This window comes from Citrus clementina, unplaced genomic scaffold (genome assembly GCF_000493195.1).
Source record: "Citrus clementina cultivar Clemenules unplaced genomic scaffold, Citrus_clementina_v1.0 scaffold_5, whole genome shotgun sequence".
Classification (NCBI taxonomy): Eukaryota; Viridiplantae; Streptophyta; class Magnoliopsida; order Sapindales; family Rutaceae; genus Citrus; species Citrus x clementina.
The window spans coordinates 27,818,389-27,830,892 of NW_006262201.1; the positions used below are offsets into that span (position 1 = coordinate 27,818,389).

At 33.7% G+C, this 12,504-nt stretch overlaps 1 protein-coding gene across 1 annotated transcript; it reads right to left on the minus strand.

Annotated features, from left to right (window-relative positions):
- Positions 1 to 283: 283 nt before the first annotated feature.
- On the minus strand, positions 284 to 1,935 carry LOC18042116 (F-box/kelch-repeat protein SKIP25). Its single transcript, XM_006432763.2, has one exon. It carries the CDS (start codon positions 1,800 to 1,802, stop codon positions 639 to 641), a length of 1,164 nt encoding a protein of 387 aa, XP_006432826.1. The 5' UTR covers positions 1,803 to 1,935; the 3' UTR covers positions 284 to 638.
- Positions 1,936 to 12,504: the final 10,569 nt, after the last annotated feature.

A 12,504-nucleotide genomic window follows, 5' to 3' on the forward strand; every position in this document is an offset into this window, starting at 1 on the left:
GCTCCTTGATTAGATACAAGTATTTTCTCACGAGATATCGGCACAGTTTTAGTGGTGGCTTTAACGTCTTGTCTGTGCCTTTAACTCGAAGCAACTAATATGGATCATCAAATCCTTTTTTTTCTCTTCCTTGACCTTTCAAACACGGTTAGGGATCAACATCCACGTCATGTAGAGTTGTACACACAGTGTGCTAAAAAGACAAATTTTCACTTTCAAAATTCAACATATGATATTGGGGGGAAAAAAAAAATCTCATTCAACCTCAACAGAAAGAAAAAACAAAAGCTAACCGTCCGCCCATTTGATTGAACCAGTTGTATCAAAACAAGAATGAATTGATCTGTACTTGACACTTATCTACCAGAAAAAATGACAAGGAGCTCTCGGGTGATACTGTGGTGACAAAAATATTGAAACATACGAGCAGAATGATACATATGAACAGAATTATAATGTTTTAATTAAAAGGACCTTGTTACCTTATTGTCTAAAGGTAACAAAGGCCTAACTGAAAACTAAAACCTAACATGATGTATATAATTAAAATTTAATTCGTGAATCAATCCTAAGAAAATTGTGTTTACGTAAAAATAATAAGACGAGGAGATGAAAACCACCGTATCAAACATTCGAGTCTACCCTAGTTTGCTCATCCGTGGCAGTATGTGAACAGATAAAGCTTCGAACCCAAGTGGCGTATCCACCACGAAAATCGTCGGCGCCGCCGCCGCCTTCACATCCACCACCACAATGCCGCCGCCGTTTTCGCAAACAGCACAGACTCTACCGCCGCCGGCAGCCGCGTGCCGCGCTCCTTTAAGGAGGTCCGACTTAACAACCTCCTTCCAATCGTCCATTACTTCATCGTACTTGCTCAACGTGCAACTATTCTCGTCAATACCGTACAGCACCTCCTCGTCCATCGCCGCCACCGGCCCCCTCCACCCTCTAACCATCCCCTCCCGCATGTCGTCCCACGTGTTCGCGACAACGTCGTAGACGGCACCTTCAGCACCCTTCACATTGACCAAGCACAGCTTCCCCTTCCACCCCACCGCGTCTATCGCCTCCCTGCTGAACCTCCCGTCTTTCAGCTCCCCCGTCTTCTCCCACCTCGAGTTTTTTTCCCCGTTCATCAAGTCCCATTTCTCCACGGACTTCGCCACGTCGCTAGAGAACTGGGATCCAATCCCGCTGGCAACATACACCGCGCCACGAGAGTACCCCGCCGCGCACCACCGGCGCGGGGTGACGAGTTCGGGGCCGAACGTCCAGGTCCGGCAAATGGGGTCGAAGATGAGAGGGCGGGTCAGTGCCGGGTTGAAGTTGTGGGTGGTGGCGGCGAGGAGGATGAGCTTGCCGGAGAGGGAGACTAACTGGACGGGTAGGTTGCGGGAGAGGAAAGAAGGGTGGTGGAGAATGAGGTGGAGAGGCGGGTCCGGAGGCGGAGGAGGGAGCGGGTCCCAGGTAGAGGAGACGGGATCGAAAGTGAATAAATGGATTGGGGTAGAAGAAGAGTTCGATTTAGGAGAGAAGAGGGCGTACAGGGAGAGGAAAGGAGGGAAAGAAGGGGAGTAAATGAGGCGACGCCAGGAGTGGCAGACGTTGTGGAGGATTGAGGGGTGGACGTGGGAGAGGCAGAGGTGAGCTATGTGATCGGGTAAGCCCGGAAGCAGTGGCTGATGATCATCGCCATCATCATCTTGAGCTTTATCTTGATCCTGAGCTTGAGGTTGCGTTGTCAGTGTTTGTGTTAGTTTTTGGCGTTTAGAAGAAATGGTGAGCCGGTATTTGGACATGGCAAGGGGAAAGGGTTGGGGAAGAGGGGCGGGGGGGGTTTACTGAATTTGAGAACTGGGAATGTGGGATTGGGGGGAATTTAAAAGGGTCGTTAGTTGATTTGGTTATCCATATTTTTGTCTGCTTTTGTTGTTGTTGTTGTTTTTTTTTTTTTTTTTTTTTGCTTTCTCTGGAAGATAAAGGGAAATTCTCATTTGCAGAGGTCATTCAGAATGTGAGGTGGAGTGTGGAGTGTGTGGTCCATAATTAGAACTTAAAAAGGCAAAAGTTGAAGTTTGGTTACTTTTGTCGAGGAGCCGGTGCTACCACTATTTCTTGAGAATCCATTTGAACCATATGTATATATGTAGTAATGTAAATGTAGAATTATAACAAGAAGTAAAGAATAAGTAAAATAAATATATAATAAATGGAGGAATTGTATCAAGCTTTTGTTATAAAGTTATTATTTCACATTTTCTAAATAAAATAAAATAAATAAATATATCCACCATCTTAACTGTATTTTTTTTATATTAAATTATCTGGTATTCGAAAATTATATTGGACCCTGACTAATTCAAATTCGAGCTGGGTAGGACCATTAGGGCGGCAAAACTCTTCCAACAAATATTTAATGCAGCTGCATTTCCAAACCTCAAATCGAGAACCTTGGTTAAGCTATAAGTATTTTATATTTTGTTAAGGAAAAATCTAGTGGGACGAAAACAAAAATAAAGTAATACATAAGAGATGTTGAACATGCTTAAAAACTGTCTTAATAAAAATCTTTATTAGTAAAAACTAAATAGAAGTATCTGATTTTGAACCGCTTCAAAGGACTTATGCCATATTTAAGGTATATACCTCCACATGAGGTCTTTCAAAACTTTTCGGTCTCATCAAAGACCAGAAACATTTTATTGTTGTCCTAAGTAAATTCAGGAGAATGATATATTTCCTTTCGAGAAAACAATATCAGTAAACCGATATCTCTACCCCGCTAATAGACAATTCATCGCCTGCCATTTAAATAGATTGTTCAATAAGAGCAACTACTCGGTTAGAGTTTATTTCGCAATTGGCATACATGGACTTGGGTTCTCTAAATGCAACTGTAGCTGCATCTAGCCAGTGTTTGTAATTCTCCACAAATGATCCTCAAAACTTTATATTTAATCCGAGTGGTGCAGGAATCAAGACGGGTCATATACATCACATGCCATGAATGTTCTCACCTAACATCATGAGGCCGCTTTTTCTCACTCTTGATGAAGACCTTTGTCTCATTGAATGAGACGTATGGTGAACAGATCACTAGTTATGCGCCCAAGATACTGGATGATATATGGTGAGTTAATAAAACTCGGATAAATTTCTCAAACGATACTAGATTCTATCTCATTGTACTGCAAGAGTGCAACCGGCACTTATATATCGCAACAAAAAGTGTGTAAATGAAAAATATTAGGTTGATGAACCGTTATCAATTGCAATGATGATGAACAAAAAGTGTATTCAAGAATTTCTCATCACCGCGATATCAATAATGATTTCTTGAAGAACGTGATCACAATTATGATTTTAACCGTGATCTTTAGCATGACTGTAACCTTGCCATGTCAGTGATTCTCGCCACGCTTCTGTCTAAAAGCATTTTGCTTTAGAAACCGGTGCCAATCAAGTTAACGAGCTCAATATACTTACAGCAGAATCGTGTTTGAAGCATGAAATGTTGAGCATGTTTTCTTGAACACATCTTCATTGGTGATTTTCTTTCCACATATCTTCAAAAGTGTTGCGATTTTGTCAAGCGCAGAGTTTTAATGATTGATTAACTTGAAATCTTGTAGTCGAAATTGATTTCACTTGCTGCAAGCTTTTCAGAAGAATTATTAATTTCAGGTAGCCATATCTCTAAAATTTGTATAAAAACAATATATTAATTCTAAGTATTACTAAGGAAAAATATTTGTATAAGCATTATGAAGAATTACTGACTTAAGGTAGCCATATATCTAAAATTTGTATCAAAAAATATATTAATTCTTAGTATTAGTTGGGGAAAAAATAGGGTCTTTCTAAGATATGGTTCTTAGCTATATAAAACCCATATTTTAAACATAAGTGAACTAGGTGGTTGTCTAAGACTCATATTTTAGGAAGGTCCTATTTTTTTCCTAATAATACTCAAAGTTGATATATTTTATAAGTTACATATAATAAAATGCTTATTCCTAAGTCTCTATCTAATTAATAATTATTATAAAATTAAGATTTTGTATGCAAATTTTATAGTCCGTAAGTCTAATGTTAAAGAGTTATAATTAATTATATTGTCTAATTATTAATTCATTTATTATTAGTTTTTCCAATAAAAAATTAAATTATTTATCTTTCTAAGTTTTTAAAACAAACTTAATTATTTAATATTAAAGAATTTCTTGCACTTTTATCTAGAAATAAATTATTAGTTTGTTACATTTATTGGCTAACTTTTGAAGTAAAAAAAAAAATTTCTTAAAATAATGATTCTAAAGAAAGTAAAAAGGATATCTTTTAATTATTTTTCTTTTTTGAAATTTCTCATATCTTATTGATTATTACTAAGATTTAAGATATAATTAAAAACTGATTAAATTTTGAATTTTTTGAATTTTTGTTAAATTTAAAACGATCTCACAAAAAAAATTTACCTAAAGTCACTAATACTTTAGAACCGATATGCATGTAGTGCATGTTTTGTAATCATCTTTTTATTTTGTAAAGTCAATTTTTTTCTGAATCATAATCGTGACTTTACAACAAGCTCAAGCATATCCTTCAAAGATTCTGAATCTTAATCCTAAATTGGTATAAATGTGGTCATTTATGGCTTATGCAGACAATTCCTGAAGTGCACACTAAATATCTTTGATCAACAAATAATGACATTGCGGTTCCAGTCATATAAGAGTTGGCTCATAAGCAACAGCACGTGGCATGCGCGAGGATCACAGGCCAAGAGGCCAACGGAGACGTTTTGGTCGACTTTAGGAGTCAACGTTTGTGGGTGTGTGGATGGAGCAGAGAGCAAGATTTGAATTACAAAAGCTTGTAGGTTAGAATGAATTAAATGTGACAAATTTCTCGTTGAAAGTGTCCATTTTAGTGCATATTACTCAGACGCCTTTTTTATTTTAAGGTTATGATTACGTTAGAATTTATTTATGGTAGAGTACGAATCTCAGTCACACACTCAAAGTGATAAATAGTAAAAAATTCATTATAAGTCATTATTTATTATTTATCACTTTACGTGTGTGGTCAAAATTCGTGCTCCATTGTAAGTGAACTCCAACATAATCAAACCCTTATTTTAATCATCTTTAATATCACATTATACTCTATTGATATTATAATAAGATTAACAAATACATTTAGAACATAGTCCAAAGTTAATTAGCATGTTTTAAAAATTTATAACTAATATAGATGTATTCCCCTAGAATTGGCTTAGGGAGCAGCTGCGCGGTGGCAGTGCAGCTGGCCCAAACAGGTATGTAATCTCCATCACACTTATAGATATTTTTTATAAAAAAAAAATAATGAATCTGTAATAAGTACTCAAACTCAGATTCTTTAAGATAAAAGTTTTTTTTCACCCAACCAATAGTCTAACTAGTTAATTTATCTTTGTAGTTTACTAATAGCGTAGGGTTAAGGGTTATCCTAACTTTAATTTTAAGTTATTTAATAATAAATATTAAAAGTCAAAATAGTATCGAATGATGACTATTCACCGGCTATTAAATTTCTTAAAGCCAATAATGTAATTTTAAATATACATATTCTAATTTTTTTTATCGAATTCCAACCCACAAAAGGCGCAGACCAATTTTATGTTAGCGTATTTATCGTGTAATGAAATGGTCAAAATATCGAACATTCATATCGTGATTTAGAGCAAATGAGTGGGCGCGGTCTGGTGGTGCGGTGGTGGTGGGGACAGAACACATTCACGAATCTTACTACGTAAACGATGACACCTAAGCTAGCGTGTGAAGCGGAAAAGGTAATTTTGTCATCTTGCTCGTAAAAGGCTGAATCTGCCAAAAGCCGTAAGGTTGGCCTTTTTTGGCACGTGTGGTCCATGACAACCGATGCGGTGCCATGCCCATGCCTTTGAACTCCGTTGGTGTTTTCTTGTCGGCTCTTATTGATTTGTTTTTTTAATCTTGTCTTTTTATTATTATTTTATTACCATTTATTTTTGTTATATTTATAATCCCCATAAATTAATAATACATTTATAAATGTATAATACAAATTGTAATTAATTATCATAATAAGATAATAATTATGCTATTGTCAAGTGCAATGCAACACACTGCGAATATGAATCTTTTAGTGTTGAATGATTTTGAATTGAATACAATATTTACTAACGAATTCTAATACGGTCATGCACTGAATAAATAATTCAAGTGTTAGTTAATAATTAGTAAATAAAAAATAAAAAATTAAATATTACCAATATACTATCATGAAAAGACACGTAAAAAGTGATTAATAAAATTCAAATTAGGAGAAAATTTTATTTCTACCCACACACAATTCAACTCTTTTGTGTACGGTCCAAGTCTTAAGTTTTAAAACTTGTTAGTCTTCCCATTAAGCTTTGATCTCGAGTGTCTAGACACATTTGCCTTGTAAATCGTAATACGGCCCCAGCACACAAGTTTTTGGATTTTTTTTGTTCAATCGTTACAGTCTACACATAATCACATTTAAAAAAAATCAAAAGAGTGGTGCTAAGTAGAGAGAGAGAGCTGAGAGAACGGTGAGAAAAATTTGTTCTCTCTCTCTCTATCATTTTTTTAATTATTTCTTTCAGTGTTTTCTCAACTTTCTCTCTACCTAGTATTTTTCAATCTAAAAATGTGCTTGATGCACTTGTTTGATAGAAAGTCTCTCTTCGGTTGGTGTCTGGTAACCCAGCAATTATATGTTTCATAAATTCGCATGCTCTTTGTATTATTAATTTTTCCCTCTTTAATGCCACTTTTGAAATTTGTGAATGACTGATTAACTTTAGTCTCCTTTGACCAAAAGCGGCCTTGAGCCCTTGAAGTAGTGGAGGAAAGTGGGCGAGAGGCGAGAGCCAACCAAACCAACTGGGAGAATGAATTATGAAGATGCATTGCTGCTATCCGCAAAAGCTCACTCAGCTGACTCATGTCATGTGACAAAGTATAAGCAGGCGAGGCAGCCATTACTAATGACAGCTACCAGCTTTTGGGAGTTAATGTAAAGACAAACCCTAACCCTAAGTAATTGAAAGCCTAGTTTTATTTAGTTTTAAATGCTTTTCATTTATGAGCCCGTGGTAGAGCAGACATGGACGGTTCCCTATTTATGTGTTCTCCTCAAAAGTCACCAGTTTTACTCTTTACTTTTACAGAAAGGCTGACCCCAGGTTTTGCCTTTCGCTTGTTGGGTCATGCTATGGTACAGCTAGGGAGTCAAATGCATCATGCTGAACTTATAAATTTTCATTTGCTAATTATCTCTTGCTTGGGGCTTTTTCTGTTACAAAGCTTGTTTTATTTGCTATCTATAACGAAAATTTTGATATTTAAAAATGAGATTATAAGAACAATTTACACCATACGTTGACCATAAGTATCGCTGTTATTGCCGTTAAGAATTGCTATCAATAATAATTTGTTGCTGGCTCACTCCAACTTAGGGCAAGGGATGTCAAGCCTCTCTCCATTTGTAAATGTTGAAGAAGGCTCACTTCCAAACAAATTGGGAATATACATCAAAATTGGGCTTGTAGGGTAATGGTTTTTATGACGAGTTATGGTATTTAACTCCCGCATTATATCTCATCAGCCCCCATTAATAAATTTTATACTAATATCTTTTTTATCCTTTTTATAAAATATTTTAAAAGGGTAAATAGTTTTTAAATGCATCACCGTGATAATTTCTATTAATATTTAATTTAGTTAATCTAATTTTTTAAACCCTAATTTCTTTTTAACTTTTTAAATTATTTTCTCTTTTCAAATATTATATACTCTACTTTTGTAATCATTTAAGAAATTAAGTTACAATACTCAATAGAGGATAATAAAGAAGTATCAAATCTTTTGTTATAATTATGGTAATAATGGATAAAACCTTTAAAAAGAAAGAGAAAGATTATAGTAATTATAAGAGTTTTTTTTTCCTTTTTAAAATAGACTTTATAAATTTTATATGATAGGTGCTTAGGAAAAAAGATAAAAATTCTAATAAGGGTAAATTCGAGATTTGGTGAGTATGCTCAGATAAGAATTAATTTAAAATTTTTAATAGGGTTAACTAAAAAATAAGGATTGGTGATATATAATGTTACCACAATTTTATAATTTATAGATATTTTTATTACAAAGTGGTGATATTTGAACTCCTCATCATATTTCACTAGCCCACATTTTTCAGTTAACCCCATTAAAAAATTTAAACTAATCTTTTTCTATCGACATATTCTATCTAATCCCGAGTTTACCCTAATTATATTTTTTATCTTCTTTGCAATCACCCATCACATAAAACTTATAAAATATATCTTAGAAATAAAAAAAAAATTCATAATCACTATAATCTCTCTCTTTTTTCAAAAGACTTTATCCACTATTACCATAACAATAAAAAAAAGATTAGATACTTCTTCATCATCCTCTATTCGGTATTGTAAATTAATTTCTTACATAATTAAAAAAATAGAATATATAATACTTGAGAAAAGATAATAATTTAAAATGTTAAAAGAAATTGGGGTTTAAAAAAATAGATTAGCTAAATTAGATATTAATAGAAATTATCATGTAGGTGCACTTAAAAGTTATTTACCCTTTAAAGTCATTTACTATGAGGATAAAGTAGATTTTAGCATAAAAATAGTTAGCAGGGGCTGATAAAATATACTGAGAGAGTCAAATATCACAACTCTTTGTAATACGATATTTCTTCGGATATTAGATACACAAATTTATAGTACGTTAAAAATCTGTCCGAGTAATTTAAAAATCTTCTTCCAAGGGAGTTCTACCTCTGGGCCTCTGGGCGAGCGATGGGCTGGCCCAACTTTCTTCCAAACGTAAAGGGAGCAGAGATTATAATTTGGCTACATTATAATGTAACGTAACATAACAATGTTCTATTTTTCAAAGTGAAAGTCAGAAATATCAACATGGAAAGTAAAAGTAGACCAAGCTAAGTTATCTTTCCATGAAATCGAAAGTAGACAAAGTTAAGACATTGATTTGGTCAAGCTAAGTTATTTTCCATTGCCCAAATCAATGGCTTTTTGGCAAAGACAAACTATGAAAGCAATCAAGACACACAAAATTAGGTAAAACGATGTCGTATTATTTTATTATATTTAGATTAAGATATGTCATTGGATTTTGGTCTTCGGACTCAAAGGGTCTATTTGTTTATGTCATTGGGTCGAATTTAATAAAAATACGAGTATAACAATTTTTATAAGAGATAAATGAGTTGGTTATAAGTAATTGAACTCGCACTCAGAATTTAGTTCTTGCATAATAAGAAAATAGTTTTTAACACAACCAATGGTCTAAATAGTTTAATAGCCTTACAAATTAATAACAAGATAAGGTTGTTCAACTTAAATTTTTAACTTAAAAAATTGACATAAATTTTGAATTATTAATTTCAAACAGTCTAATACTAGAATAAATACTAAAAGTCAAGATAATATTTAATGATAACTATTCTATCTACCACCGGAGTTCTTTAAATCATGACTCAAACTTTTAAGTGAAAAATTTAAATGAGAATAATTTAAAACTTAGTAATATAATATATACCCTAATAATTTAAATGTTGGGTCCGGCTATGACAGTGCCATCCAACCCACGAAAGGCACAAACCATCGTTATATATCGTGATATGAACTGGCTAAAAATATCGAACATTCATGTCGTGATTAAGAGAAAATGAGTGGGCACGGTCTGGCGGTATGGTGGTGGTGGGGACACAACACATTCAGGAATCTTAGCACATAAACAATGACACGTAAGCAAGCCGGAAAAAGGTAATTTTGTCATTTTGCTCGAAAAGGTTCCAGCTGCCAAAAGCTGAACGGCTGGCCAATTTTGCCAAGCAAGCCCGAGCTTTCGTTAATGCTGCCATCTTCTTTTTGTCAAAAAGAGAGATGCTATGCTATTTTCTCAAATTATATCCGATCGGATATTGGAGTATCCGAATCTGATCCGATTCCCTGTCCTAACGACAAGACTTATCGAACATTTCTTTTCTAATCGTTACGATCTACACATAATCACACATACAACAGTACAAAAAATCTACTTAAAAAGTGCAACACACACATATATTCACCGAGCTTTCACATTCTAGCTCTGGGATTCTAAATATCTCGAGCCTTAGGCATCCCGACACAAAAGTCCTGCTTTTTTTTTTTTTCTTTTAAAGATAAGAGTGAGTCATATCTAAATAATTTTTATTTTTTCCTTACCTCTCCTAAGACTCAATTTCATGTGGTCATTTGCTACAAACTTCATCTGTTACCAACCCGACTATACCCTTAGCGGCAAAGTCCTGCATCTTGAGAGTTCTCCCAATTGAAAATCCGAAGAGACATAATCTTTAATCCTAGTTAGATACTTTCGAAGAAAATAGTCAAAACATGGCATATAAACAGTGTTAGAAAACTCTAATGTACATGTGTTACAACTTTTTTTTTTTTTTTATTTGGGGAAATAGTCACTTGATTGATAGAGAAGTCTTTCTTCGTCGGTTGGTGTTTGGTAACCCAACAATTATGTGTTTCATAAATTGGCATGCTTTTTGTATTATTTATTTTACCCTCTTTCACGCCGCTTTTGAAAATTGTGAACGACTAATTAACTCCTTGGTGTAATCAAGCAGTAGTCTAGTCTCCTTGGGCCAAAAGTAGCATTGCAGTAGGGAGAAAAGTGGGCAAGAGCCAACTAAACCAACTTGAACAATGAATATGATCCGCAAAAACACACTCAAGTGACGAGAATGGTCAAGCTGTTCAAGCAAAGGCAGTGATTTGATACAGCAACTACCAGGCACCAGCTTTTGGGAATTAATGGCAAGCAAACGCTAACCCGGACCCATTCTCACACCACGTGCCTTTAAAAATTGAAAGCCAAGTTTTATTGAGTTTTAAATGCTTTGCATTTATGAGGCCGTGGTTGAGCAGATATGGACGGTTCCTTATTTATGTGACCCTTGCTTTTGGGTCATGCTATGGTACGGCTGAATGCATGGTACTGAACTTATTAGTGATAACTGATAAGTTATAGCCATCCGTTGCCCAATCTCTTGATTGGAGTTTTTTGTGTTACGAAGTTTGTCTTCTTTGCTGTCCAATTTTTTTTTTTTTAATTTGTAATAGAAAATTTGATATTAAAAAATAAGACTACAAGAACAATTTATACCATACATTCACCATAAGTAGCGCTACTATTGCCATAAAGAATTGCGACCAATAATCTTGGTGGCTTACTCCATCCTAGGGGAAGTGATGTTAAAGTCTCCCTCCATTTGTAATATGGAAGGAGGCTTTCTTCCAAATAAATTGGGAACATAGATCACAATTAGGCAGGTCGGATAATGATTTTTTTATAATATAATATTTCTTAGGACACACACATAGGGTTAATTTCAAATTACCCTTGTGAATCAATTATCTTCAAAATCGCTCTCTTCATTTTTAAAAATTTCAATTTACTCTCATTTTTGTTAAAAAGAGCTAAAAAGGTTTTATCATTCCATCGCCATTTTTTCTTGTCCTTTGATTAAAAGTATGGATAATTTGAGATTTTCAAAAGTAAATGAAGGGATTTGAAAGTAGGCCATTTACAAGGAGTATAATCTGAAATCTGCCTATATATAAATGTATAGTATGGTATAACCTAAAAATCTATTGAACAATAATTTAAAAATCTGCTCCCAATAATATCTATCTAATCTAAATATTTGGTAGTAGAATGGTCTTTGACAGGACTCGAATTACGTCTTTTAATGTTGAGAGCTAAGTTGTAGTACTACACCAGAGGTAGCCTGGCCCAATTTTCTTCCAAACGAAAAAGGGAGATTATTATTGGTCTATATTATAATGTAGGGCGATAATATTAGACCCCTCGTTATATCTCATAAGTCTTACTTCTCTCAGTTAATCACATTAAAAATTTTAAACTAATTTTTATTTCTTAAGATACCCCACTTAATCTCAAATTTACCCTTATTATAATTTTTATCTTTTTTCTAGGCATTCACCATATCAAACTTATAAAATCTATTTAAAAAAAAAAATTTCATAATCGCTATAATATCTTTTCTTTCTTTTAAATATTTTATTTACTGCTATCATAACTATAAAAAAAGATTTGATACCTATTCATATCCTCTATTTAGTATTGTAAATTAATTTCTTCTATGATTAAAAAATAGTATACAATATTTGAGAAGAGATAATAATTTAAAATTTAAAAAAATTAGGATTTGAGAAATTAGATTAATTAAGTTAGGTATTAATAAAAGTTATTATGTGAATGTATTTAAAAGTTATTTATTTTTTAAGTTATTTTATATAAAAATAAAATAAATATTAATATAAAAGTTATTAGTGAGGGCTGATGAGGTTCAAATTTTCAAAGTGAAGGCCAGAAA